A 12,511-nucleotide genomic window follows, 5' to 3' on the forward strand; every position below is an offset into this window, starting at 1 on the left:
AACAAGGCGTACTATATTCACGAATAACTTGTACTTCACATGTGTATTCATTGTACTTACTTGATGAAAAAAGCGTACTATTCATGAATAACCATAATTTTACCACTTTATACATTGTACCTACTTGATGAACTAAGCGTACTATATGCACGAACAACCCGAATTTTACCAGTATATACATTAAACTTACTTGGTGAACAAAGCGTATTATATTCACGAATAACCCGAACTTTACCGGTTTTTACATTATACTTATTTGATGAACAAAGCGTACTATATTGACGAATAACCCGAACTTTACCAGCTTATACATTATACTTATTTGATGAACAAAGCGTACTATATTGACGAATAACCCGAACTTTACCAGCTTATACACTGTACTTATTTGGTGAACAAAGCGTACTATTTTCACGAATAACCCGAACTTTACCAGCCTATACATTGTACTTATTTGGTGAACAAAGCGTACTATATTCACGAATAACCCAAACTTTACCATCTTATACATTGTACTTATTTGGTGAACAAAGCGTACTATATTCACGAATAACCCTAACTTTACCTTACTCTTATGTTCACTGATTAAACAACAGTACATAGGTTTTACATAGCATGTAGACTGCAAATATTACTAGATTCAACACTATCAAACTATGAACTACTCTACCTTCAGAATTGCAATTCTTCACTTCACTTTCTTGATGGACTTGGTTCATCGACGCACTTGTAGCTTCATTTTCTTAACGATTTGAGCTGTTGTGGGAAAAAGTTTGCCCAACTTCAAATGGTTCACACCAATGGGAGTAGCCATGGTGTGGGCAACAGTAAAATAACCTTCCGGGATTCGAAATAGTTTCTGAAACCATGATTATTGTTTTCTTCCCACAATCAAGACACTTGCATTTCCCTTTTTTGTATTTTAACCCACTCATTTGAGTGGTGCTACTCGAAGAAGCCATGAATGAGAAATAAATGAGCTAATGTGTCATTTATGCTCATATTACGGCTTTATTACTTCTGAAAATAAGCAACGGCTGTATTAGTTTGTAACGGTCATAAATTGAGTAAGTCATACCATCCTATCTCATAGATAATACCATGGTTAAATAAAATCAGTATATATTATACCGACAATGATAAACCATCAACCAACATAAGACATACCATCATATCCCATAAATAATACCATGCGTAAATAAACACAGTACCTTTATACTGAAAATGATAAACCATCAAGCAACAATAGTCATACTATCATATCGTATATCTAATACCATGTGTAAATAAAAATAGTACCATTAGATTGAAAATGATAAACCATCAAGCAACAACTGGCATACCATCCTATCTCATATCTAATACCATGTGTAAATAAAAATAGTACCATTAGACTGAAAATGATAAACCATCAATGAACAGAATGCATAATACAAAACACAAATAGCAAAAGCATAGTGCAAATTGAAACATAGTACAAAGTTCAAATCAACATAGTACAAATCACATAATAATAAAGCACAAACAATACCAAATTTACCTTTCACCCATACTATACGAATAATGATTACGTACTGTAAGTACCATACGTCCATACCATAATTATATTAGCATGATACTAATACGTCTCATATTATATACTATGTATCACACAATAATTAACAACCATAAATAAATGCATTTCATCAGTACATAAAAGGATGGAGACCTACCAGCCATCGGTGCGAACCCTCTTTCCACGCGAATTAGCTTCCATGGGGTGGGTGGGTTTTACAGTGATTTTTTCGTCGGAAACATGGAAACCAGAGGAGAGAGAGAGAGAGAGAGAGAGAGAGAGAGAGAGAGAGAGAGAGAGAGAGAAGAAAGAGAGCAGATAGAAAGGAAGAAAGAGAAGAAAGAAAGAGAAGATGAAGAGAGAGAAAAGGAAGAGAGAGAAAATGGTGAGAGTGAAAAAGAAGAGAGAGAATATAATAAAATATATTAAATTCACATTAGGGACTGATTTGCATGTCAGACGCGTGAGTAGGGACTGATTTGCTTGGGAAAATTACCTAGGGACTGATCTGTGTTTTGTGTTTTGGATTAAGGATTTATCTGTAGTTTCCCCTTTTAAATTAATAGCCAATTTTTATAATTTTTTAAGTTCGCCACTTATGATTGATCAACGATTGAATTATAAAATTTTCTCAATAACACAAAATCTGCCAAGTATTCAAATAATTGTTTAGACTAATAATTAGACATATAAAGAGATATTGTGTTCAACAAATTTCTCGATTTTTTGATGAACCAAGATAAATAAATTTTATAAATTAAGTCGATTATTATTTAGTTTTTTTTGTTATCATATTTGATTTTTTCCTCTTTTATAGGTATTTGTTAATGATTAATCTTTAAAAACTAAATTTTAAGATATTATTGACAAACACTTTTAAAAATAATGTACATGTAGCATATTTGTTGTATTTTTTAAAGTTGCTTTTGTATTATGATTCTTCACTAACTATTTTAAGTAAATGATTTGGACATGCAAATGAGCGTTGTGATAAAAAATATCTTTCGAATAAGTTGTTTAACATAATTAATTATTTGAGATAATGAACATATTCGACATAAACTTATTTTATTAGTGAAGTATAAGCAATTGAGTGTCTTAATTGTGTTGCATTATCCAAAATAATTTAAAGTTTGACCAATGTTTTTTAAAATTACTCTTGCATTTACCTTTTTATTATTCTATCCGCAAATAAAAATTATACTTATCATATTTTATTCATACCACTTAGTTATGAAATTACACCTAGAAATATTATTTATGATAAAGTTGTACAAATTTTGAATGAATAGCCAATTTTACAAACTTTTTAAGTTTATTTCGTTGCTTATCATTGTTCAATGATTGCATTGTGAATGTTTCCATGATAATTCTACTTTGTGTTTTGATGGTTACCTGTGTGGCTGGAGGTTTAAAGATTCTTATAAATAATTGACAAAGAAGGATTATAAATAATTGACAAAGGAGGAAGTACTTCCTATTATTATACAACAAAAGTAGTATACAAAGAAGTTTTTTGAAATTTATGACAACATTTTTCTAAATATTTACTCTAAATTATATTCAACTTTGTAATCATTTTTATATATTGTTTACAACATGTGAAGATGCACAATATCGTAGTCTATCACAGTGAGGATATTGTGTATAATTAAGATTAGATTGTCGATATTACATAAAATAATAATTTATCGACATTGCTTTATTTATTTCATTTTAAGAATATATTTGCTTATATCAAATCGGTGTATATCTTGCATATGTTTACGGTGTAAGAAATGTTTTAAAATTCCAACGAAGGTTTTTTTTCATAAATTTTGTTTATATTACATACATTCATTTCGCTTTTTTTTCTTTTCTTCCATATTCGTTCATACAACGCACGTGGCAAAGTAATTGTATACATATTAAAGGAATGAACTTATTAGTAAAAGAGATATAACCCCTAAACCTAAAATAATAAGATGATTGATAAGAGACTTATACATAAAAACCTCTAAATAATGGTCAAAATAAAAATACTTATCACTGTCATAAAGCCATGCACATTTCGAAATATTACATTTACATTCCAAAGGGTATTATGGGTAGAACATACCAACAATTTAATATAACTAAATCAAAATTCTATACAACGCCATGAAGTCTCTCTCACCATTACAACTGCTTCCCATGTTTTTTCGGACATAAAATTAACATTACAACACACACCAAAAAAAAGAAAAGAAAAAGGGTCGATGCAAAACCTGTTGTTATATACAAAAGAAGAGTGAATAGTGACTAGTATGCATCTTGTGAAGAATAATCTAACAAAGCAAATTTGACATGCAAACCAATTTTGCCAGATTCAACCACCAACTTAGCAGCAGTCACTAACCAATGTCCTGGGGAGTCGTAAGGACCCCGCGAAACCTCGTTCGCATCAACATACTTAAGCAGTTTCGTAGATCGAACAGGAACTGGCGGCCCGTCTGGATATACTCCAGAGTTCAATGTTGTTGCCGCCTGCTGCTTTGTGGCGGCATCACCCACTCCCGCCCTCTGAGTGAATGTGAATGTTGTGCTCAGATTCGTGAGGAAACTCGACTTTCTAGTAGCTTCAGGCGTAGATGCCCACTCCGTTTTTCTAATACTACAATTCGGAATGTGCGTGTAAAGCAAACGGAGGTGAACAACTTTCCTTGGCCACTTCCCTTTTATCACAAGCTGTGCCCCACTCACAACGAAAACACCACCACCACCACCGCCGCCGCCACCGCCGCCGCCCAACCAGCTAGGATCGTGCTTAACTACCGATGAACATACATTTGAGTATTTTTTCCACCTCACTGGCTCTAAGAACTGATCGTTCGATTCATAATCATCAGATCCTCGCCACTGTGGCGGCTTTTGTGTCAGTTTCATAATATTGGGAAGACTTGATAGATGCTGCACATGTATTGCCAACCGATTACTTTTCTTTCCTTCCAAATATAGCCTCAGACCAACCACTGGTTTTTTATCACTTATTACCTGTACATACAATCACATATTTTTAATTAACAAAAAACAGACACTCAAAGAGCAAGTTTTATGGATGAGGGTTGCCATGGTGTTTTTACATTTAAAGGGAAACGAAGGTTAGAAAGTAGCAGACTGAAAACTGCGATAGGCTGCAAATTTCATAACAGAGGGTCGAGAATAATTCATTTTATTAGAAAGTATAATTTCTTTTCTTTTGTCTTTAGACTTCTACCTTAGCATAAAGATATATAAATGTGGTTTGGTTGAAATTTGAACTTTGTTATTGGATATATAATTCTATGTATGTGTAGATAATATAGTAATAACTAAATACTGGTTTGACCATTGTTCTGATCACGACTCCAGTTTTTTAATCGTTGAAGAAGACCTTGGCTACTGGCACATCCAGCATCTTAATAAGAATTATATCGATAGAATCTACGATTTACGAAATATGAATGAGGAATCGTCGAAATACAAACATACTTTATCTATTGGCGTGTGAAATTAAAGTTCATGCTAAACTCTATATAATATACCAGAATTCAGAATCGAATTACGGTATTAACATAGTTCATGTTTAGTTTAGATTGCATAAAAAGAGATGGTAAATACCTGCGTAGAGCTGACATAAATCTTTGGACCCAAGAAATTAAACTGCAAAGAAGGGAAAGATGCCTTCCTCCTTTGATGCCGAAGGGGCAACTCACAGAACAAAGGAGCCCACTGAGTTGGAACTTGAAATTCCAAAAAATACGGCAAATCCTCTAAAGTGGGCTTGTCTGAAAAGAGAAGCATTTTAGTTAAAACTCTATACTGAAAGAAAGAGAGTAAGACATAATAATAATGCAAAAACATGTTTTCATAGACGTAGAAAAAGAAAAACATACATCGTAGGTACAAATTAATGGCATGACTAAGATAGCCACTCCCGGGAATTCCATTCAGCAGAGAGGTTATAGGTACAAATTTGAAAAGTACAGCTTCGGGGTTAGCAGCCATAGTCTGTAACCACCTCGAGTGACTTTGTGCAAACACCTCACCTCCTCTCTTTGACCAAATAAGTGTCAGTCCCTATACGCAAATTACAATATAAATCAACCGTCTTAAATTAGTCTAATTCAGAATTAATGAGATGGCGTGGATAACTTACATCCTTGCTCGATGTTTCTGTGATGCTGGTAAACTGCATGGTATGTGCCTGTAGCATACGACTAAACACCTCGGGAACCTGCACATTTACAGATATGTTTAATATTATAGGCCGATAAACATTAAAAGAAAAAGATAATTAACAAAATGCAAATAGGCATGAAAGAAGTTCCATATGGTTGTCCATACCTTCTTGTTATCGTTTGCAGTTCTCTCTAATATAGGACTATTAGCATCAGAGAAGAGGCAATCACCAAGTTCCTCCAAGTATCCTTTGAGTTCAGCTGGTGGAATTGGAGAAGAGGGTTTCTGTTTAACACAAAGTACATCCTGCCCTCCAACTGCCATTCCAACAACTATATGCGTTCCGTAAGTATGGATAAATCTGTTTAACAAAACCAATTTAACGTTTAGTGCAAAAGAGTAACTATATACACAGGTAGTCAAGGTAATAAAAGTAATAAGTAGTCATTTAGATAGTAGCTAGATATGTATTTCTTAAAGCCTCAAGCACCGAGTGAAAATATTTTCTAGGATAGAGCAATCAAATCAGTCTTCTCTGCTTAACCAGAGAAGACTCAACTATTCCATTGGCTTCACTATCATATAAAACGGAGAAGGAAAAAAAAAAAAAAGTAAGTTAATTACGTTAGGTAATGAAGATGAACAAAGATGTATGAAAAGGGTTTTAATCTGATTGTAACTTTCATAATCAATTCCAATAACTTTTACCATTCCAATTCCAATTCAACTTTGCTTTTCTGATATTTTATTTATATTTTATAGTGTAATTACAAAAACAACATTGAGGTTTAGTTTAGTATAAAGAAAGACAAACCCAACTAAATTTGTAACTTACGAATACTTCTGGATGCTAGTTTAAATTCTGCAAATTTGCACCTTTCAAGTTGAGAGCTCGTCGGGTTAAAACAAATTGCACGAGGGTATTTGTAATATCTAACGGCTTCTAATTTTGAAAGTTAGCCGGGTTTCTTATGTAATCAGACCATACCTCAAAGGCAATTTCTGTAATTCATGAAATTTTATATTGGCAAAATTCACTCTTACGACTTCTATGCTGAAAGTAGAGAGAAGAACGTCAGCTTAAATTGTACCTGGATAGTGCTGCTGGATCCCAACGAGATGGAACAGACTTCTTTACGTGGTCATGAAGTACTAATGGTGATGCAGTAAGGTGTAAATAGTAAAGTGAGATGAAATATCCATCGAAAGCTAAATACTTAGCATCCGCAGCATCATTTAACCATGCTCCCGTCAAATCAAAAATAGCATTAAGATATCCTGATGGAACTTTTCCCTGTACTGACGATTTCTGATTCAGTAGCTCTGACATCTGCCAAAAACTATCTTAATTAGCAAACATAGACTTCATCTTATTTCAAAGTCGGAGGAATGAAGTAAATATATTATTTTCTATTTTTCTTTTCTTTTTCTCTTACTATCTGAACGGTTCGACTCAGTTAAAAAGGGGCAATGGCACTTACATAACATATGGGGAATATGTCAAAACTCGAACGTTTAGCAAGTTTGTTTAAGGTTCGAACAATAATTATCAGAAGGTAAAAAGCAATCACATATTTCCATTAATTGAAATCAATGCCATTATTTAATCATGCAAAAATACTAATAAAGCATGAGCAAGACTGGCAACAACTAGTTTCCAGTATCGATAAAGACAATCAATCAGTTTTCAATTCCATACTAATTTGCCACTGAGAAATTGAGTGAATTACTTTCTGTATATATAAAAGCAAAAGATAGAAGCCATGATCCTAAAACCCGAAATTTGCTATCTGCATAGCTTTGATACATACAAAGTCAAATTAAAGATACACAGCCACAGAACATATAAGAGATACACTGCATATCTCATAGAATGATACTTTGCTTTCAATTTCAAGTCAAATGCCAGAAACTACATTGTTGCATCATAACTTCATGCTTCAATTCTTCTATATTGCATCATACCGTTTGTGTGCACATAGTCAAATGTACAAACTGAGTGCATCTAAATCGGCCCTTCATGATTTAAACATGTCACTCACTCCACTAGAACACAAGTACAACCCTCATAGCAGAAGGTACAACTGAAGCAAGAACAATTGAATTTGATCATTTTTCATTTTGGAGATCTAATATATTTTTTGAACTTCATACACCCCACAGAAGGAATAAATAACAGCATCGACGGTGATTACACACCGCCGCTCCAAACAATTTGAAACAGCAATCGAGATACCGCATAAACAAATCCTCAAAAAAAAAATGATCAAATCAGACCTGATTGAAGTGGAGGACATCGGACTTGAATCGAATGTGGTCACCCTTATCGACACGTATGCATTCAGGCACACCGGGAACGGTGACGCCACCGGGAAGGATGACGTCACGCTTGCGGTGGTCATCTAAATGAATCAACCTTCCGCCGTGGCCGTGGGGGCATCTCTTAATGAACTTGAGCCTGAAATCGCTTGCGAGATCGAAGCCCTGCCCCAAAGCTTCAGTTGCCCGTACTTCAATAGGCTTCTTATCGTAATCTTCTTCTTCGAACATCGCCGCCGTTGAAGAAGAAGAATTGTGAAGAAGAAGAAGAAGAAGAAGAAGAAGAATTGTGATTTTGGCGCTGAGAAATTGGGGGATTAGGTATTTGATGTGTAAGAGGAAATAATTTTGACTTTTGACCGGAAAAGTCGTCTTCTTCCGGCCGCCCGCCTTTCTACTTTCGCAACTCCCAGACTTTTCAATTAGCTACTCCTCTTCCTCTCTCTCATTACTTAAATTAACTAATCATTCATTCCCACCTCCTAAAGAAAAGTATTTGCGTCTCCGAAAAATAGGGATAATTATATTTTTTGCCCCTCTCGTGTACCAATTATTCGCTTTTAGTCCCTAAATAAGTTGGACTAATATTATTCGTCCCTAAACATGCTAATTTTCTGTTGTTTTCGTCTTTCCGTCAACTTATTGGTTAAATTGGACAGAATAAAACACATGCTTGGCACTTGACAACTCTTTTCTCACATTTTTTTTATGGTTTCAGTTATTTTATTTGTCCGTTCATTATGTTTGTCCAATTTTGTCTTTTCTATTCGTAAATTTCTTATCACAACTCTATAATTTCCCCAAAATTCGTTCTTCAAATCCATGTATTGCATTCCTTATTTTCATTCAATCACTTTTTCCAAACTACAAAACCATTTTCCTAATTTTTTCAATTCTATAATTTAAGGGAAAAAAAATGGAAAACCGTATTGCTAGATGATGACATGGGTTCTTGATTTGAGGACAACAAAAAATGGGCTAGCGTATCATCACGTATGCCAAAGATTTGAGGACAACAAAAATGGGTCACTTTGCTTTTACTACAAAGATTCCTTTGAATCCTCTCTTATTGGCTCCTGCTATTCTTTTTCTTCATCACTTTGAATTGATCAAAGTTTGTACTGGGAAGTTTTTATCACTGGTTATGATTGAAAGGGTAAATTACACCCATACCCCTGAGGTATGCTAAAATAACTTTAAGATTCTTGTGGTATCGTTAATTACAATTACCTCTGAAAACATTGTTAGTAACTCTAACGGGATAATGCATTGGATACGCTACTTCGATAGGATTCTAACGGACTACTAGTTTTAGGAAGTGATGGAGACAACATAGAGCTCGGGGGTGATTTAAGAAATGTTGAGGGAGCCATGTCACCCCCTAACTCTATGTTGTTTCTTCCAGTTACTGAAACCTATAGTCCGTCAGAATTCTATCGGAATAATGTATCCAATACATTATCCCATTAGAACTTCTAACAGTGTTTCATGTTTTCAAGGAAGTAATTATAATTAGCGATACCACATGGACCTTAAAGTTATTTTAGGATACCTTAAGGTATAGGTGTAATTTACCCTAATTGAGTCAAATCTTAATAGTTATTGTTCTTGGTAAAGCTATGAGGACCTTAAAAGTTTGATGGTGTAAATTGTAAGCATTGAGTCACAATTATCACCGATGGAGTGATTTATGTGTTAAACAAAGAGCTGTGATAATGATTTTGGGAAATGTGAATTATGAATTTGTAGTGAAAAATGTTTAGCTTAATTTGAGATTAACTAAAATTGAGGAAATGAGGAAAAAATGGTGAAATCTTAAAAAAAAAAAAGTCTGACACATGTTGTTTTCTGTCTAAACTAACCAGCCAAATTGAGATAAGGACGAAAACAACAAAATAAAAACGTGGCATGTTTAAGGACGGAGAATGTCACGCCAACTTGTTTAGGGACATAAAACAAATAGGTGGCAAAGTATAAGGACGAAAAATGTAATTACCGCGAGGAAAAATAGGCCACTTAAATTTATGGGGCAATTTGCTAAACATCCATAAGCGCTAATTGTTTTTAAAATTAGATGACATATGAACTTTTATAATTTATTTAAAATCATTTGTTTTTCACACCCGTCTTCATCGCGTTACCAGAACTATTACCCGTCAAATTCCGTCCAACCCCACTAAATTCCGTCAAATCTGTTCCATCCTCGCTTTCCACTGCTGCCATCATCGAAGCTTCGCCACATAACCACACACATGCACATACACATAATTACACACATACGCAACCACACACACGCACACACATACAATTTTGGTTACACTCATTCATCTCCACTGTAACCTAATAATCATGGAAACCGAAACGAAAAAATATGAAAAAATGTTTGGCGAGGGTGATGGTGATGGCAATGTTGGTGGTGATGTCCGCACCACATTAAAAAAAATATTCTACTTATTCAACTAAACTGTGTAACGAAGCACATACCTGCCCGAGTTCTTAGTTGATGTCGTAATTCGAGAATTTCAAAGATCTTTACGTTCATATGGAGATTTTCGGGGGGATCGTTGCTCGATAACACGTATCTGTGACACCCATTTTCTGGTTATACCTAATTAATATCTTAGAATATGATAGCGGGAGACTTTGAAATTTATTAAGGGCGAATTACCAAAACCCCCCTGAGGTAAGCCTAAATAACGAAAATCCCCCCCACGTTCTCGTAATTATGAAAACCCCCCTTGACTAACGGTTGACCGATTTTTTTTAACCGAAAACGTGAAATGTCTATTATATCCTTCTGTTAAATATGTGAAAAATAAAAGAAAAAAGCTGAAAATGTGTATAGTCTATTGTACCCTCTGTTAAATCGTGTTAACATTGTTAAAACACGTTTCTTTTTGTTCCTAACAATAACAACGTTTTCAATATCTGATATTTTCACTTTAACCACGTTTTTAACTTTTATTTCTCACATTCATATTTTTCATCTGTCACGATTTACCTCACTCCCCTCTTCACTTGGAAACCGCATAGAGATTAGAGAAGATTAGGGCTGAACAAGAAGCCCTAATCACGATAGAAATTGTTATCATCACCTATCATTGCTCGAATCGCGAAGTTTACGTCCAGAATCAAAGGTTTGTATGGATATTTTGTTCAAGTTTTTTAGGGTTTTAAATTTCGGTAAAAAATTAGGGTTTTTGATTTTTGGTTTCAAATTTCTTCTTTTTCTTGTTTCTACTTTCTGATCTTTGGGTTCTTTGTTTTCTATTTTTTCGAGTTTCAAAAGGTACTATATCTGATTCGTGAAGGGGAAATTAGGGTATTCTGATTAGTTTGGTGAAGGGGACTTAAGGAAATTAGAGAAATTAGGGTATTTTGCTTCTCGCGAGGGGAAGGATAAATTACAGAAGTTAGGGAAATTAGGGTATTCTGATTAGGATTTCTAATTTTTTATTTTTTGGTCTTATTTTTTTTTTTTTTTTTTTGGTTTATAATTTCTGATTCAAAAGAATTAATTTATGATTTTGGGGATTATTGCAAATGGTGTCTAGTTTCTTTTTTGGATTTTCTAAAAGTTTGGATTTATGTTTGTATTTGAATCTGATATGTTTTTTGTGTTTGTATTTGAACTGCAGATGGTAGATTTGTGCTATGTTATTCTACACTACAGATCAAGTGAAGTTAAATTTGATAATATTGATCCTGAGAAGTATAGTTATGAGGACTTATGTCTAGCCATTAGGAGATCATTTCCTAGTATTAATGGGGGTATTGAATGGTTAAAGATGACATATATTAATGAGGATATTGAAGGGTTTCAAGGGTTGAGCATGAACTATAACTTCGATGTAAAAACGATGTTTGCCTTATGTGTGGATAATTGCTTCCATGTTTTAGTTGAGGATAAAGATCAGAGAGTTGATGATGACTCTGATTCTGATTTCCAAGCCAACATTGATGAAGATGATAACAGAAGTGAAGTGCCAAGTGATGAAGCTAATGATGATGATGATGAACCGAGTGGATATGAGTCAGATAATCATTGCGAGCATACAAATTGGTCTGATGACGAGCTGGATAATGATCCATTACAAGGAGGCATGGATTTTGGGGATACAATATTCACTCCTGAACCTGGGGAAAAGATCAAGTTAAAGAAAGGTCAAGTGTTTACTGATGTGTATCAATTTAGATAAGTGTTGAAAGATTACATCATTCAAGAAGGCTTTCACTGTGTGAGAGATAAGAATGAAAAGCAGAGAGTTAGAGTACATTGTGGGGGTGAAAACTGTGCTTGGAGACTTCATGCCTCCACTTTACCTGATAATGTAACATATATGATTAAGGTTTGTCCATGTGAGCACACATGTACCAGAGGGGCTGTTGATAATGAGGTCAGTGCCAAGTGGTTAGCCTCAAAGCTGATGGATCTCTTAATATCAGACCCTGATGCAA

The 12,511-nt window shown here is 34.3% G+C and overlaps 1 protein-coding gene across 1 annotated transcript; it reads right to left on the bottom strand.

Annotated features, from left to right (window-relative positions):
• Nucleotides 1–3,636: 3,636 nt before the first annotated feature.
• LOC105972711 (MACPF domain-containing protein At4g24290) lies at nt 3,637–8,537 on the bottom strand. Its single transcript, XM_012997690.2, has 7 exons — nt 8,012–8,537; nt 6,826–7,064; nt 5,900–6,095; nt 5,712–5,789; nt 5,449–5,632; nt 5,174–5,340; nt 3,637–4,567 (listed from the first exon to the last, which is right to left on the bottom strand). Exons 1-7 carry the CDS (start codon nt 8,282–8,284, stop codon nt 3,836–3,838), a joined length of 1,869 nt encoding a protein of 622 aa, XP_012853144.2. The 5' UTR covers nt 8,285–8,537; the 3' UTR covers nt 3,637–3,835.
• Nucleotides 8,538–12,511: the final 3,974 nt, after the last annotated feature.

The sequence above is a fragment of the Erythranthe guttata genome, chromosome 7 (genome assembly GCF_056151865.1).
Source record: "Erythranthe guttata isolate IM_541 chromosome 7, IM_541, whole genome shotgun sequence".
Classification (NCBI taxonomy): Eukaryota; Viridiplantae; Streptophyta; class Magnoliopsida; order Lamiales; family Phrymaceae; genus Erythranthe; species Erythranthe guttata.

Excerpts from the sequence above, each read along its gene's own strand:
- LOC105972711 (XM_012997690.2), bottom strand. The coding sequence starts at position 8,284 with ATGTTCGAAGAAGAAGATTACGATAAGAAGCCTATTGAAGTACGGGCA. Across the intron at positions 5,790-5,899 it reads CTGCAAACGATAACAAGAAG|GTTCCCGAGGTGTTTAGTCG; the intron begins GTATGGACAACC and ends GTAAATGTGCAG. Across the intron at positions 5,341-5,448 it reads CATTAATTTGTACCTACGAT|ACAAGCCCACTTTAGAGGAT; the intron begins GTATGTTTTTCT and ends TTCTCTTTTCAG.